This window comes from Stegodyphus dumicola, chromosome 5, assembly GCF_044657685.1.
Source record: "Stegodyphus dumicola isolate Sdum_Otavi_A_Nest chromosome 5, ASM4465768v1".
Taxonomy (NCBI): Eukaryota; Metazoa; Arthropoda; class Arachnida; order Araneae; family Eresidae; genus Stegodyphus; species Stegodyphus dumicola.
The window spans coordinates 89081519-89099667 of record NC_140772.1 but is presented as its reverse complement, the minus strand read 5'-3'; the positions used below and the strand labels follow the sequence as shown (position 1 = coordinate 89099667).

The window sequence follows — 18149 nt, the reverse complement described above, 5'->3', positions numbered from 1 at the left end:
TACTGCTATTCATTTTACAATTATGCAACAGCAAATACAATCTACAGAGTGCTCATGGTATCTATACGTCCGTCACTTAAGATTCCGCGCCATTTGCGTTAAATAGATTTGTTCATTATGAACGTTTGTTTACCAAAATTGCACTAAATTAACATTACTGACAGCATATACGGATATACCTACACACGTTCGCAAAACATTTATTCAAACCACACACAGAAGATCTGCAAGTTAATTAATAATTACGGGCGACCTTATGTTTCCGCACTTTATAAATTATATGTGTGATATTTTTAATGATCTAGAAATGATTACAAGAAACGATATATTACTCGAATTACTTGGAACACTCTAAACAATGTCTACTTATAAATGCGTATAAAAATGGGATATTTTATAAACTGACAACAGCAACTACTTTTTAAAATGAGTGTGGTATCAGCACACTGTACAGTTCATATACTCTTTACCTAAGGCTGAAGCTGGCAAGGTTCTGACTGCATATTCCCCTTGGGTAAGTCCGGCTTCACTGTGCGCAGTAACCATGATTACGTACTCCCTGTCTGGAGAAAGATGCCGGATGATGTATATGTCCCTTGGCATGTCTAGCTTTTCAGAAGCAGTTGTCCAAAGATTCTGATATTTGGGTCGATGTTGGACCGTGAAATGACGGATGGGACAACCTCCACTCTTCCAAGCAGACAAGTTCAAAGTCACCGTAGTAGCATTAGGATGAATAAAAACTGACCCTTGAGGAGACATAGGAGCTGAAATAAAGAATTCCATGAATTATGCTTAGTTGCTCAGGGTAAGAGTATTACTAAGGCCTCCTGTTTTTGCACAAAATGAGCAAGTAAATACACATAAATAAATTAAATATAATAATATAGATCTTCTTAAGCTAGCTAGAACCAGGTCCAATATGATTAACATTAGTTAACCAAACTTATCTCAATCTATGAAAATCGAGCACAGACAGCAAATAGCATATCCAGGTTTTAAAAATTTGCACTGTTTCTTAATTAGGTATACAGTTTTTGTTTTTATGACTGTTAACGAAGCTCATTATAAAATCACTACTATAAAATTTTTAGTAGATGTTCTTAAAAAGTTTTGCAGTCTAATTTTAAAGTAATGATTTCATCTTCAGAGTTAAGATCATAATAGTATAATCTGAGAAAAGTATCAGAAAGAATAAAATATAACGAGAGATTGGCAACAGCAATCATTCTTTCAGTTGCCATTTGTAAAACGTTCAATTAAAACGTAAATTTCTGTCAGAAATTATGAGTACCGAAAATGAATAGTTTTCCTTTTTAAGGAAGCCGGTTTAAGCATCGTATATCTATATAAAACCATAACATCTATAGCTATAGATACAAGGAGATACAGATAAATAGACAAATACAGATTTATGTACAGAGAAATATGTGAATACATTTAGCTACAGATATATAGCTTTGACATAGCAGTTTTGAAAGAGACCTGTCTTAGAAGATGAAACATTCAAAATATTTAACAGAGACAAAAATAAAAGCATAATTATACAACCTCTAGTTATAGTATATACTAAGAGTTTGATTATTTTAATTACATAATTAATTGCGTTATGAAACTAAAAAATAACACACATTAAAAAAATAAAACAAATAAAAATTTTCCCCTTCACTTCATCTAGAATAGAATGTGACAACATAAAACTTGCCACCTGCTGTTCTCTAAGACCGCAGCTGCACGCACTTATATGTTATTTACCTAAAATTCACCTAAATAAAAGTGAATAAATAATTTTGAAGTGGAAAAAAAAGTCTAAAAAAGTAATTCATTCATATACAGGGAGTGTACGTTGCAATTTGGAGGTAATTTATGCAAGGAAATATATAAATTGGGCAGAATCCCGCGAAAAAGTCGCTAAATAGACGAATTCTTAAACAGAGTTTTCGTTAAATAGAGGTTTGACTGTACTATAAAACTTCTAAAATATTCAACATTTTGTAAGAATTGTCGATATTTTTCTAAAAATTATCCAATAACTTTCAAAATAATTTAATATTTAGAAGTATAAACTTACAATTTATATGTGTCAAGTCGAGTATCATCATCCCAAAACAATGCGGATTCAGGAAGAAGCATTCAATGGCGCACCAGCTCTACCGGGTGACAGAAATGATATCAGCAGGATTATAGGACCGACAGATCACAGGTGCCACATTCCTAGATGTAGCCAAAGCTTTCGATCGTGCCTAGCTCGAGGTCCTTATGTACAAACTCATCACTCTGGGTTTCCCAGAGTACATCACATCCATTACACATTCCTATTTAAAGGAAAGACACTTTATTGTTTGTGTGAACAATACACCCTCCACACCGCGGGCTATCAAGGCTGGAGTCCCCCAAGGGACCCTCCTTGGAGCCGTCTACTATAATATCTACACGAACGATATCCCACAAACACCACATACCACTCTGGCTATGTACGCCGATGACACGGCAATTCTTTCCAAAAACGCATCTCAGAGCTCAGTCATGCAAACATTTCAAAATCATGTCCAAGCACTAGAGCCCTGGCTTACAGCCTGGAAAGTGAAGATAAATGTAGAAAAGTCGAAAGCAGTCCTTTTCACCAAAAGGAGAAACTTAGACGATGCCACTCGTATCCTTATGTATGATATTCCTATTCAGTGGACTATGCAAGCCCGACACCTATGTGTTATTTTGGATAGGTTACTCCCATGGTCCCCACATATAACACAGATTATTGCCAAGTTCCGTGTCCGTAAAAGAACACTTAACCCCTTAACTGACCGGAGTTCTGTTCTATCTATTGACAACAAATTACTCATTTACAAGACCCTTTTGCGTCCCATTCTCACCCATGCCTGTCCTGTTTGGGGATATGCCAGTAAAACTCATATTGATAAATTTCAAATATTACAAAATATTGTACTCCAGCAAGAGGTGAATTGTCGTTGGTTCATTCGAAACTCGGCAACCAACCGCGAGCATGAAATGCCAGAAATTCGCTATTAGTACATTGCAAAACTTGCAGATGCATTCTTTGCTAAAATCCCAGGTGTATGTAACAGCACCATTTCTGTGCTCTCCTACGACTACGATGCAGATACCAATCGCAAAAGGCCGCTAGCGGTCCTCAGATACCTCGACAGTTAACTTATGCACATGCATCTCATCTATGTTTTTATGTAACTGATAATATGCTAATCATGCCCTGCAATTCCTTTCCTCAACCCCGTACTCTTACGGGGAACTCTTACGAATTGTCTCTTCTCAGGTACACCCTTAGCTGCTTGTATGTATCTGTGTATATATTTTTGTAAATATTTTTGTCTGTATATATTGTATGCAACTCCCTATACTTTTGTATTACTGTTGTGTTGTATTTTCAACATCCATTCTCACTTATCATGTTATCATGTTACTTAAGTATCATGTTACTTGAGTGTGTCACGCTTTCCTGCAATCTAAGGCATTTCTTTTTACCTCACTACCTATATGTCATATCTGCTCATATTATATCATAATAATTGCTTGAACGGTGTATTACGCGCACTTACCTTCGTCTCAGGCCTGCACCGCAGGTGTATTTTCGTCTGAACTGATTACGTGCTCACCCATACTGTAAACTGTTCTCCAGTGGACGTTTAACTTATGTGCTTATAAATTTGTTCGAGCACTCATGGATTCGAAAATCGAAAACCATTAAGCCGGGTTAGCGATTAAACGTGGGCACCCTCTACTGCCTAGCATGCATACCTTTTCGAGTTTGTCTGAGCCGACAAAGTAAAATGAACTTTAGTATGATGAAAAAATACCCTTTAGCTCCTTTTTCTTTGCGTCAATTTTTCGTGGTTGAGTCTGCTTCTATTTTTGTTGCTTTTATTTGCAGTGCTTTAAAGATTATTTTTTAAAATTGCTACAAGCTTTTCATCGTCTCATTCAGGGTTTATGTAATCCTCTCTCCTTTACGAAGTTCCAAATTTATTTTCTATCGGTACATAAAAATGTACTCATAAAATTGTTAATAAACTCCGAAGGATTTCGTAATTACTTTGTGGGATTTTAATGGTTTTAAATTTTTTAAAACATTGTAATGGTTTCCCTAATTACATTTTCAAAGACTTAAACTCTTCGGAGTGGCGAAAAGTTTTCCAAAGCATGCATACTTATAAACTAGCATGTAAAATGCAGAAGAACGTAAATGCTTTAGTACTGAATAAATATTATTAAACCTCTTGTAAATATTATGTTAGATGTTTCATTCCATAACAAAATATTTAAAATTACTCAATGTATAATGATGCATTTTATCAAGGTAAAACTCAAAACCATCCATATGCAAAAAAACTAAAATACCACAAATTTATATTTGGCTGCAGAAAGCCCAAAATCTAGAATGTTTTACTAGAATATTTATAAAACAAAATCTATAATATTTAAACAGCACACTTTTCTTGAGACAATGCATATTCCATTGAAGCGATATTTCGATAAAGGAAGGAAAAAGGGAGTTGAAGTATATATTATTTTTTCAGGCTCCTAAGTACTATACCATTGCGATAAACAATAATATAATTTTTTATCTTAACGTGCCACCTGCTTTTCTTTAAGATTGCAGCTGCACGCACTTATATGCCATAGAAACTGAATAAATAACTAATAATAATAAGTGAAAAGAAAAATCTCAAAAAGTAATCGATTAAAAACAGAGAGTGTACGTTGCAATTTGGAGGAGAGTGTATGCTGCAATAATATAATTTTTTATCTTAATATATGTTTCAAAATATACATATTATTCTCTCTGGTTTTTAATATATCTCAAAAATGAAAAATATTATCTCAAAAAATAATCCTTTCAAAAACAAAGAGTTTACATTTGTTTAGTTATTATATTATTACTTCTACAAACTTACAAACGTTTACGAATTTTCGGAGTCGTATTAAAATGTTTGTGCTCAAAAGAAAAAAAGAGGGAGCGAGAACGAGCGTTTTAGGAACATTCAGTTATTCATTTTTGTTATTTTCTATCAAAGAATGATTTGTTATATTCTAGCTCAGAATAATATGCAAGATAAATAATGTAACTATGTTTTGGTTGGAAACCAAAAGATTGCAAGCCACACATATCTACCTGGAAAGAACAAAAACAACAAAAAAAAAAAAAAAAGAATCAACAGCCTAATAAAATGAAATACATATATTAGGATTCTCTGCCAATGCGTTAAAATGCAATAAACATTAAGATAATGTCGCAAAACGGCTCGCTTCTACTCTTTGTGTCGTAAGCAGCCAAATTAAATCACCTTTCTTAAGATAGAAAACTACTATGTGTGGACAATTTATTAGCCAAAAGATTATAGCAAATGAGCACAGAAGATTCTTATGCAAATAAAGTATTTTCTCGACGAAAAGGCACTGCAAACTAGTTACGAAGATTGCATTTCTGAAACGAATCATTCAGACAGCAAGATCGTAAAATAATTTTGCTCTCATCCATTTTTTCATTTCCATCCTAGTTCGCCATCTGATTATTTTTCTTAATATGGTATGCTATCGTTTTTCATAAATTACATGTTAAGAAAGATTCGGCACTTAATGCAACCGTTGCACACCTTTAAAACAAATCAAAAGAAACATTATAAAATTATGCCAGTTTGCAATTTATAGATGATATGGATTAAAGCCAAAAGAAATCCTAAAGACGCCTTAAGACGCCTCTCTGCCTTAAAACGTACTTGAAGGATTTCTTTAAATAATTATTTAAATTGAAAAATTTCTTCAAATCAATGCTATTAAGGCTTCAAATTATCTTACTAACACTGTTGTGACATTAATCGAAATTTATGTAGAATTATTAAATTTACTGATCATTCTCCCAAATAAAATATCTCAATCGAACCAAAGATAAGAAACTGATACTTCTTTTATTATTTCAAATTTCGTCCAAGACAAATAAGATCTACCATAAATAGCAGAAAAGGAGAAATCATAAATTCGATCCCAAGCAGTGATAAAGTTAAAGATTACAAGAACCACACACTTACCCAGAAAGAGACAGTAGCATTAAATCTTCCCCAAGGGTTTGACGACTCAATGTCTGGAAAATAAGTTTTACGCCTGCAGCTAGACGAAATTGTAAGAAAGATTTATTTATTCGACTACAAAAATTGCGATTGCCGAAAGTGAAACAAAACTCCAGTGAATTTGTGGCAAAAACAATCGATATTCCGACTGAAGCAATGTATCCTGTTCTTTCGATTTCCGTTTACTAAAACTAAATTTGCAACCCTTAAACTTGAATTCAGAATCTTTATTATTTCACCCTGTCTTCAAATTTCTTCTTCCAGAAAATGAGGCCTGACCCATGTTTAAATTGTTAGATCTTTTTATCTGAAAGAGATTTAAAGGAAAACATTGCTTGATGTGTGATGTAAGAAAGGAAATTGCGAAATAAATCAGAAGCTTTGCAAGCTTCGGGATCTTTCAAATGAATTTAACACAGATGCAACGTTAAGATAGTTATTACAGTGATCTGTTCACTAACACGGATAATAAATCCAAGTGAAATGCCCTGCTAAATGAAACCATAGTTGGAACGTATAAATAAGTGCAAAATATTTTAATTTATTCAACTACTCCTCTCCATTTACTTTTATATATCTAGTCAGCTACTTATCCAGAGGTAAAAGGAAGTAAAATTAAATATGATCTTTTATTTTTTTAAGAAGAATTTAACTTAGGTTTTTTGGGGAGAGGAGGGTGGAAACTATTTAAAAGACCCTTTTGTTTAATTTCCTTTTCTTGATTTTGCTATTGGTAACTGAATATATTTGCCATTCGCACGAAGAACAGGACCAAAATTTAGATTTTCGTCTGTTCAGTAGCGGAAAACATTTTCTGCAGTCTCTCGAAGTACATTTCACTTATGGAAAGTATACTTGAATTCATCATCGTCAAATTCTTATGTTTGCTGTCGTTCGATGCCAACACTATCCTTGACCTATTCAAGGTGTATGTGCAACAATTATTGCATATTTGCTAATTCCCACTGCACTGAAACCTAATTAATGTGCAAAGGCTGCGATTTCAACTAACTATGAAGACGAAATTCTTTCGATTCAGCTCCTATACTTATTTAAGTCACACCTTTTCTTAAATATTTTCATTTTAACTTTTTATGTTGAATTTCACTCGCAGTTAGGCTAATAAAATTCGATTATCGTCAGTAATATCTTTTATATCTAAAGACGACAGAGGCCAGGATCGGAATCCTACTCTGTTTTGACAGAAATTTTTTACGGTGTTGTTTCCCGGAATTTAGTTGCAGATGCTGTAGGCTTTATCTTAAAAAAAGATCCTTAAGATAAATAATACGCATAAAAATACATGTGTTTTAATTGTAACGGTAGTTTTTGTAAAAAATATTCTTTATACAGTGTTAAGCAAAATTAATAAACCATATTAAGCAAAACTGTTTTTGGAGGAATTTCTGTATTTAAAGTGAAATAAAATAAATAATTTTACCCAAAATTATTTAAGCCATTTGATGGCTGAAATTATTAAATCACGTTATATAGTTTATATAAGCATTTTCCATAAATTTACGCGCATGCAAGCTTTAAGCAACAACACTTTGGGTGGCTGCAAACCACATACTGAATATAATTTTGATCGTTTTTAAAAGGACTGGCTTAAATTTTGAATAAATCTTTTTTTTCCAAAATGTTAACTACTGATAGCGCATTGTTTCGGGAACATTTACATATCACCGCAAGAATAAGCTTTATTTGCGAATATATATTGCGTAGATCTACAGCAAAATAAGTTAGATAAAAAGAATGTTATGGAGAAAATAGTTAAGAAAGAAGAAATACGTTGACAGTTACTATACTGCATTTATCGACAGCTAAGTTAATGTCCTATGCCTGCAAGATGAATCACCTGTCTAACGATATAAATATCAACATTATCTTATATACTATGTAAGATATTGCAGATCTTACAGTATTAGAAAAACTAGATATAAAAATCGGAGTTTTATTGCTTTGTTTATGTTTATGGTATAAAAGGATAAACTTAAACAATATATTTTACTCTTTTACAATATATTCAGTTTCTCTTAGTGTTTTGTATATTTGGAGGGTGGGAAATTCATTTTTCTTTATCATATTCTTAACCTATGTAGCTTTTTAAATCATTCCAAATATGTAAAACTTTTCCAGTATAGAAGTTTTATTGAAAAGCCTTTTTTCTATGCCGACATATGATGTTCGAGGGTCGAGGTTCCACTGCTTTGATAAATAATCTTATAATTATAATCTATAGGATTTAAAAACAATTTTGATGAATGAATTTTGTAAATAATGGTACATTCAAATAGTGTTATAAAATACAGTACGCATGGCATCTTTCTCAAGCAATTTTGCGCAAGTTTAAATCTATAATTTTTAATCAAGAGGAAAAAATTATTTATGAACAGCGCCCTAATCTACAGTACCGCAGAATATCAATCGTGCGTCTCTTCGAATTTTTAAGAAATAATTTAACTTATTAGCAATCTGCAAAGTAAACTTATTTTTCAATAGATCTATAAAGTACGAAAGGGAAGATATTAAAAAGAGCTCGGAGTGTTGCGATAAAATCAGGATCCTCGCTGTACATATAATGTTCAATCATTCTAAAAAATAATATTCACAAAGGAGGTGTCTGAATAATTTGATTTATAATAGACTTGCGTAATTTTGATCAAAGTTTAATAACTGCATTTCGCTGCGGAGTTTGTGACTGCTAAAACTTGTTAATTAAGGAAAACCTTGGTACATTTTGGATGATTTTATTTATTTAAGAACTTTCCTCTATTTTAAGGATATTATTAAATGGTAATGTTAGAAAAAGGATTTTAAGCTTAAAAAAATTCTACCAGTATTTTTTTTTTTAATTAAAAATTTCTGAAGAAATATTTAACTACTAAAATATTTTTCTTCACCTACAATTTTCAATGCCTTTACCCCAATCTTTTTTATTAAATTTATTAGAATGGTTTTAAGGACATAAATGATCGGTTTTGCAATTAAAGAAGTAGTGTCTGTGAAAAATACTTATATAAAAAATATGATTTCAATTACATTTTCACTTAAGAATTTTTTCTTTTCAATATTTTGCAAAACCCATTCTTGTTCCTATCAAGCATAAAAATAAAAAGCAGTAAAATTTTAATAATTTAATCTATATCCGTGCAGGTTGCAGGATTTCAAGTATTTATCTAAAAAAATACAAACTTATAAAACGCAGTTTAAAGAATGTAAACTCCCTAAATGCTCATTAAACCATTTCAAATCTCTTACATATTTTGCTTACTGAATATCAGTACACCTATATCTAAAATAAAACTTTTTACTATTCAGTTAGAGAATATAAATACAAATTATAAACTTTTATTTGAAACCTTATCTATCCGGAAATTACGCAAAAATAAATCACAAAAATGCAAGTAAAATTTTCTCCACCTCGTTTTGTTCTGTAACACACGTTCAAAACAATTTTAATATACGATTCAAGCGTAATATATTTTCTTAAATATCTATAATCAATAAATAAACTGTCATGTTATTCAATTTTTTTTCAAAAAGCAAAACTTGAAATTTGAACGGACAAAAAAACCTTTTATTTAAAACTGTTCAGCAGCATATGTAATTTCTTTTCTTCTTTTAGAAGCAAACAAAGTTGACTGATAATAGACATAGAAATATTTGCTGAACTAAGGGGAAAAATATTTGCTTTATTTGCTTTTCCAACTACACTTTGTATTAAAATCAATCACTTTATAGGTATAAACAGAATTTACTGATAATTGCAGTCACATCTAATTACATTCCTCTTCTGCTGTACTGATGTTTAATAAATAACCAATTAAGTAAATGAAAATAAATCCTCCGATGGATATGACATATAAAACGCTGACAAATTTTTAAAAGACCTGTTATTATAGTTAGATCGCTTTAGAAATTTCTTCTCAGCGTATTTGAAACCTTATCTATCCGGAAATTACGCAAAAATAAATCACAAAAATGCAAGTAAAATTTTCTCCACCTCGTTTTGTTCTGTAACACACGAATAACGTTCTGTAACACACGAATCTGGTTATAACGTATATTTTAAGCAAAAAAACTGGAAGATCAGTAGTTTTTATCGATTTTGGAATACCAAGTCTCCGAGATGGAAAATAGTAGAAATCATATCAGAATTACCTGAAAAAAAAGTCCTATGGACAAAGCCGTTCAATGCGTATCGCAGAACTACAGCTATAACAGAACGAGGCTTTTAAGACAATTACCGATTTAAGTGCCGACCAACCGGAAAGGTGGTTAGTGATTCTGAATAGTATGCCTAAGGGCCCAGGTTTGAATTCTGGAGAAGTCATAGATATTAGTAAATGCATAGTGTCTGTGCGGCAAGCAGCACTCAAAGTAGGACGCGAGCCGAAAGTCCTCTCCAGATGTTGGTGGTAAGGGAAGAGGAGTGGGAGAACTTCTGACCTGTCCCCTCGTGGTACTATACTTCAAAATTGGGGGCGGACCTGAGCAAGGTCGTGCTGTCACCCCTATGGTGCCCGAGACGCAATCTTGCCTCCTTGCCAGGATGAATTTCGTGGGCTTGTTCTGACATCAGACGAGCAAGATTAGTAACAACAATCGATTTAAGTAGATAAAAATTGGGTGCTCAAACAGTTTTATTTGGGGTTTTAACTATTTCACGCATTGCATTCTTAGCGTCTGTAGCAATTTTTTGTTGCTTTAGTTTCATAAATCAAATTTATTACTACGTTTTTCATAAAATGTAATTCCTTTGCATTCTACGTATGAATTAGTTCTTTATGTTTTCAGATGCAAAATAATTTTAATTTTGGAAGTGCATAAGTTCTACAATATAAGGGAAAATGTGTGACATTCAAAATGAGCATATATATTAAGATGTATATATAGCTTTAACACGCTTATATATCTATATATGTGTATGTGTGTAATGTATAGAAGGAGAGAGTTTAATATACATGCTTTTATAATAATATTCATGCTTTCCATAATACTATATACGTATAATTAAAATGAGTAACGAAACTAATACAGATGTACATATTTAATTGCAGGCTGAACACTGCAAATTTTTATACCTAACACGTAAGCATAGAATTGTATAGCAAATATGCTAAAGCTATAACAGTGGGGAATCTATACTATGCATCACAAATTGCTGATGAACAATTAATAATTTCATGTTGGCAATACTTTTTCATATAGGAGTTTTAATTCCATAGATTTTGTAAACTTAAGTAAATAATCTTTACCTCAAGTATTCCTTAACTCAATTATTCATTTATATTAAGATAACGCTTTCCAAATTCAACAAAGTACTTTGGTAATTTACGCTATTTGTGAATATCCATCAAAATTCTATGAAATTAAAATCCCCGCGGTTAAATTCACATGTATCTTATTTGCAGAGATTATTTATTCAGCTCTCATAATTAGATTGAGAAATATTTATCTGTGCCACAGAAGATTAATATCCATTTGCAAAGTTTTCGGGAAGACTCCGAAGGAACTCTATTTACGTAGAATCTGAAAGTCATCATAATGAGGTTACTGAGAAAAGCGAAAAAGAAGTCAACACTGCACCTGCTCCTTTAGTTCTTGCAAACACTGGAGCACTTGGTTCCCCAGTTCCCAAGCTGTTTGATGCTGTCATATGAAGCTGGTATCTGCTACCACATCGGAGACCTTTCAATACATAATGATCGATATTGCTGCCCAGCGGCTGAGACATCCATTCACCATCATCTGTTTTGTAATGGAGAGTGTATTCTGAAAAACAAATACACGAATTAATAAAGGAAATAAAATTCGATTCTAAGGCGCTGAAATTCTCCACGAAATTGTTCCTGAAATGAGCATCTGAGTGTAAAATGCTACCTTGACAATGTGAACAATTAATGATGGAAAAACTAGAAAAAGCTAAGAAACACCTACTTAAAAAGTATTAAAAAATAATATCGAAAGTTTTCAAAAACGCAGTTCGATAAATTGAAGGAGCGATAGAATTTAAAGACGCAATGCGGAAAATAGTTCAAAGATGCAAGGATGCAAGAACCAAGGATTTTACTATATTGTACAATATGTGATACTGGCTCAGTATAATTATTAACATCCACATATAAGTGGAAATATACAATGTAATAACACATTTTGCGATGTACATGTATTTATAGACGATTAAAAACGACTCGCTGCATCATTTAATAGTATTAAACACACATTATTGCACACATTGCCAAAACATGATTTACTGAAATTGCTATGAAACCACTGTACGAATTCAAATGAAATTGAAATACCCATTCAAGTGAAAATACGTAAAGCAGATGTAGTCACATAATTGCCTGATTACGCAACTAAAATTGCACTTATTAAATACATTACTGCAATGGAGTGTAAATTTCTCGCAACTATTTCTAACTTCCAGTTCTTTTCCTGAAATATCAAAACCTAATTTTTCGGCCTAACAAAAAGAAATAATTTGGCTAATATTTCAATCTATGGCAATAACTCTAATATCAACATAATTTATTAATTATAAGTATACATTTCTTATTCCATAAGGGTCGTTTTAGACCCACATGTGCTTTATATTATCATGCAACTATTTGAAATTACACTCTGAATAGTTTTTGATTGATGAATACTATAATAAAACTGATTCTAAAATAATAAAAAATATATTAGATTTGAAAATGAGAGAAAAATATTAGCTGATAATGCAGATCACTATATATATTATGTATATTTTGCAAAAATTATATAATATTTGCAAAATATAAAACATGTATTATGTAGACTAGAAGAGAAACACGCTAATGTGACAATCAAAATCGTAAAAACAACCTTGTATTTAGCGTAAGTATATTGAAACACTCAATCGATTTCGAGGGCAGCTAAAGTTATATTTTTAACTTCGCCATTTTTCTTGTCCTTTGTGTTATATGTTTGATAAGATAGCCTGGCTCAGTAAAAGTAGGCGGCCAGTGCAACTCTGATTAAAAATCCGGTTATAACCACGTGCAGTGCTGATAAGGACCACGTGTTTCTAAGACTCCTTCCCCTTTATTTTTCTTCTTTCTAGGTATTTCTTTCTCCTGATGAGGAGGAACCTTTAGCCGCCCTCGAAATCGAATGAGTGTTTCAATATACGTACGCTAAATACAAGGTTGTTTACGATTTTGAATGTATTATGTATATTTTGCAAAAAAAAAAAAAAAAAAAAAAAAAAAAAAACGTATTATGTATATTTTGCAAAAACAAGATATTCTTTAAGTGTTTCTTATACATTCTAATTATGCATTCGCAGATTATAAGCAAAATTTAATAACGACATGCAATGGTAAGAAGTAAATTATTTTTCCATACCTGATGTATTTAAGTAACGCACAACATTATACAAACGTGAATCAATAATAACGGTTATGGAAAAGTACGAGTTTTAAATATTTATTTTAAAATTTATTTATTATTGGATTTGATAGAGTTTAAATAATACATATGCTACTTAAAATATTAGCCTCTATTTTCAAATTCATATTTCACAGGTGCAATCTCTGCCTTTGAAAACTAGATTCAGTATCAAATCTTCTGTAATTATAAAGTTTGGGTAAAATCGGTAGGTAGGAGCATGCGCTCCCTTTATTAAGTTTTCCTGGTCTATTATTTTGCAAATTTAGCAGTACTGGCAGACCAGAATGGTTCCCAACTAGTCTAATTATTCTTTGTATAATCTAGCAGGAAATTCGTTACGCTATTCATCACTATGTCGTCTTGAATTCCGGGCCTTTATCCGAACGGAGCATTCAGCTTTTGATCCAAATAGTACAGAATTTGTCGGCTAAGATTCCTGTTTCATTAATACAGTTTGTGACGATCGTAAGAATATTTTCAATAAATACGCCTTAACACATCGATTGCTTTGGACGTGATTCAGTTCTGGAGAACTTCTCTGAAAGCATAAATTCTGCTAAATTAACAGATGTTGTAACAACTTATTCTAATTCAATTCTAACAAATTGCTTCTATTTCAGTCAAACGTTAATTCTGCAGGAATAGGATAAAGCAGTTAATCACATTACTACATTTTATCATCAAATATTAGTTAATATACGCATAAAAATTTTTGCTTAGCTCAAAATTTATATCCTGCAATTAAAAGAAGAAACATTATATGTAAGTTGTGTTCCTCGAAGTATATTTCTTAGAAATTAAGAAAAATCTTTTCTCCACTAATACGGGCCCACCAGCAGCCAAGCAGTAAATTCGCTGAACAGACCGAGGTTCGAGTCCGGCGAACGTGCTTGGCTCCATAGGTTTTCTCATATGTGACGTGTATACAAGCCAGTTTCCCTTAGAAAATCCTCTACGAAGACACACCCCCTTAGGCAGATAGCCCTCGAGGCTTTGCGGTAATTAAATAAACCAAACCCAAACCTCTCATGTTCTCAAATTTCAAATTTTGTTTTTAGACGAAAAAGTGAAGTACTAAATCATGGGCAAAATTCTGATTGTAAGGTCTAGATGATGACGTCAGCTACGACAATTTTATGTGTTCAAGCAAGCTCAGAATCGAAACAGGAGGAAATATAAAATAATAATAATAATCTAACTTATAATTACAAACTTTTGATGTCATTGCGCAAATTCTGCGGCTTAGCAGAGCTGGACAAAAGATAACGTAGACTTTAAAACTCCTAACGTAATTGATGCAGGAAAATCCACACGTGTTATGTTAGAAAATTTAATACAGAAACTTTCTGTAATTACATGAAACATAGAGGCTACATAAATAGTATAATTCAAGCAGATTACTTAAAAATAAAATGAAGATCACTTTATACATTTTTGCTAATATGTCTTAATGAGTAAGGCTCTATGAAGTAATGTGAACTCACATGAAAGGCTGTATATAGTATATATTGTTACAAAATGTCTAGGCGCGGTGTGATACTCCGCGAAGCAGATTAGGGTTGACAGAAGTTGGAGACAAAATTTTCGCCATTTGGCAAGAAATCGCACATCTGGCGACAAAATTGGCGACATGCCATGGACGGATGGGGAACATTTTGGAACGAATTCTACCGGTTTATCCCAGAATGTTCTCGAACACAAGCCAGAAGCTATATATGAACCCTGCTGATACGCGGAGAGTGAGTCAGTCAGTTACGTGTGGAATCGATCGAGTCGACAGTCGGTTAACGAGTGCCAAGTGGGTCGTTGAGTACATCGAAAGTCTCTTAGTGTATCGCGGTTAGTGCATTGAGAGAGTGTGTTCTCCGAGAACGATTGAACCGAAGAGTCGGGAGATGCACTCTAATGTATCGTCGAGTGCATCGCGAGTTGTAGTGTGGAGAATCTCGAGAGTACGTGGAGTTCGGAAAAGGATCGAGCAGAGTTGCCCGCTGTACTCTGGTGCTTTGCAGTGAAGCTGTCTCCGCCGTTATAGGTTGATAACCTGGAGGCTGTGTTGACGACTGTAAACGTGATTTTGGAGCTGTCCTAATTAAAATTGGTTAAATAAAGTGTGTTTCGATACTTCATTGAGTGCTGTTGTCATTATTCACTTCAAATCCGTACGAACCCCGTACGTACATAACGTAAAGGAAGAAAAATAACGTAACAATATATGTATATAGTATATGCATGTCTGTGTTACTCGGAATTAAAAAAATATAATACTTCATTTAATGAGAAAATTTTTTCGTTTAAAGAAGAAAACAGAAGGGTACTTTATTGTTCTTCAAAGTAATAAATGGAAATGTGCTTTTATTTTCTACTCATGTTTTTTTTTTTTTTTTTTTTTTTTTTTTTTTTTTTTTTTTTTTAGCCCCAAAGGGTGTTATTCCAAAAGGGCTATTAATTTCGGTTTGGCATTTTGAGTTAGTTCATTAAAAATGTCGGTTCACTCTTCAACTTGTTGCTACAAAATATTAGATCCCTGTATTATATATAAAGAAATTAAATAATGAAGAATTTGAATGAATGTGTGTGTATGTTTCTCGCATTGTGATAAAACAACAGTACCTTGATCCATCAAAATTTGAATTATGTAATCTTCCACTGAATATGGGCATTTGGAAGCCTGAATCTGGAAATTGAAATTTATTTTATTATCGATTTCATATTTTGTAACACTTAATATTTGATTAACAAAATCAACGACGATTTCAAAGCGAGCTGTGCCAATACTGTACAGGAAAAGTAAAAAGGTTTTTCTCCAGGGCCCGAGATCGTGTATCGGAAATTCTAAAGCTCATTTTAAAATTATTTTGCGATATTACTGTTGAATTGAATTTTATGGCTTACATGCGATAAACATGCTATTTAATAAATAAAGGTAGCACCCAACCAAAGTTAAAAAAACGCGCCTTTGCGCGTAATGTAAAATCTGAAAGCTTTCAGATATTATTTTATTTAATTCTATTTATTTATTTGTTTCCCGTTCCTTTCATTTTGCATTTTACGCTGAATAAATCTTTTACGAGTGAAATATTAATAGGCTTTAAAATATTGACCAGAAGTTTAAAATTTAAAAATAAGGACAATTAACCTCAAGCCTCAAACAAACTATGAAACAAAAAAAATATCATAATAACATTAACATTAAATGTTTGACTAATTATATAAAAATACCTTTAGCAAAATATTCTGTTTGTTAGAAAAGGGAAAGAGGTTTATTTCTTGCATGGAGATTAAAATTTGTGTTTGCTTATATTAGTATGGCAACGCTCAGGTGAGTTTTATGCCTAAGGGTTTCGCTTGATTTGTTTGATTATGGCAAAGCAAACAACTGCTATCTGCCTAAAGGGAGGGATACCTTCGTGTAGGACTTTCTAACGAAAACTTTCTGGTATACACGTTACACATGGGGGAAAACAAAGAAACTGTCATGAAACCAGCCCGTTCGCGGGATTCTAACCTTAGACTGAACTACCACAGTTCAGAAAATCTAGTGCTACTACGCTGGTGAACTTTATGCCTAATGGACAGAGAACATTCACAGAGGACTTTCTTAGGAAAACTGACACGTATTTACTTTACATTCTGTGAAACCATGAAAAAACACAGCTAAAATTTATGAGTTATAATTCTATTACTATGCCTGATGTCAGGATTGCTTGCAACAATAGCACCACAGTATCAAAAAACTGTTTCGGCGAAGTCTTTGAGATCGCGTATGATGAATTTTTATTAATTCAGGGGTAAAAGGTGTTTATAAAAAATACAGTTACTATTTGTAATAACGAATCAGTTCTTCGATGTGTTAATGAACAAGGGATAAGAGTGGTAGAAATATAGTAGTATTGCAAACAAGGCCAATAAAATAGGCACAAATAACACATATCAGCTCTTTTAAATTAATAAGATAAGTTTTAACAATGAAGCAAATATTTCTGAATTTTCACAATGAATGTTTCAAGTACTTTTAGTTTAATAAAGTTTGTTTTTATACTGAAAAAATCATGGAATATTTTATTTCCAATTTTAACAGGCACTTTTTAAAATAAAAACGTTTACACGATATCGTATTTAACCACAATAGGTATCTTTTGCAGTTTAATAATTTGTGATCTGGAATTAAAGATCATAGTGCGAAAAATAATCGTCAAAATAAAATTCCTCACTTTATTATAATGAATAACAAATATTTAAATTGAAATTTTTTCTCTCAAAGTTTTCAGTTCCAACAATATCAGCTGCAGACTTTCAGTAAACCATAGTTGACAATTTTTTCTTATAACCAATGCCTACTCCCTGTATCTACCTGACTAAGAGTTCTACTAGCAGTTTCCTGTTTTGGATGTGCACATATTTTCTGCTTTTTCTGGTTTAGAAACACGATTAGGATTGTATGTGCTCCATGATGACCGTAGTAACTCGATGACGACCATATATTCTCTTTTGCTGTGAACTCAATCTCTGCAAAGAAAAAATTCCCTTTTCGAAACAGGAAATGCGAAAAATTGGTTGTGCCCTCACCGACATTCGGAAAAAAGATCTCTTCAAAACAAAAGATAAACACGCCAAGGTAAAACA

The 18149-nt window shown here is 32.4% G+C and overlaps 1 protein-coding gene across 3 annotated transcripts in view; it reads right to left on the bottom strand.

Annotated features, from left to right (window-relative positions):
* Positions 1-18149, bottom strand: part of LOC118181836 (cell adhesion molecule Dscam1-like) — a 1419238-nt gene that overhangs the window by 16872 nt on the left and 1384217 nt on the right. For 2 of the 3 annotated variants that reach the window (XM_085816859.1, XM_085816860.1), the window contains exons 20-21: positions 11694-11879; positions 471-767 (exon numbers count right to left, since the gene is read on the bottom strand). The exons of the other annotated variant lie outside the window; for it this stretch is intronic. In XM_085816859.1, the coding sequence (XP_085672985.1) occupies positions 471-767; positions 11694-11879 (483 nt within the window). The remainder of the gene's footprint in view (positions 1-470; positions 768-11693; positions 11880-18149) is intronic. 3 annotated transcript variants of the gene reach the window in all.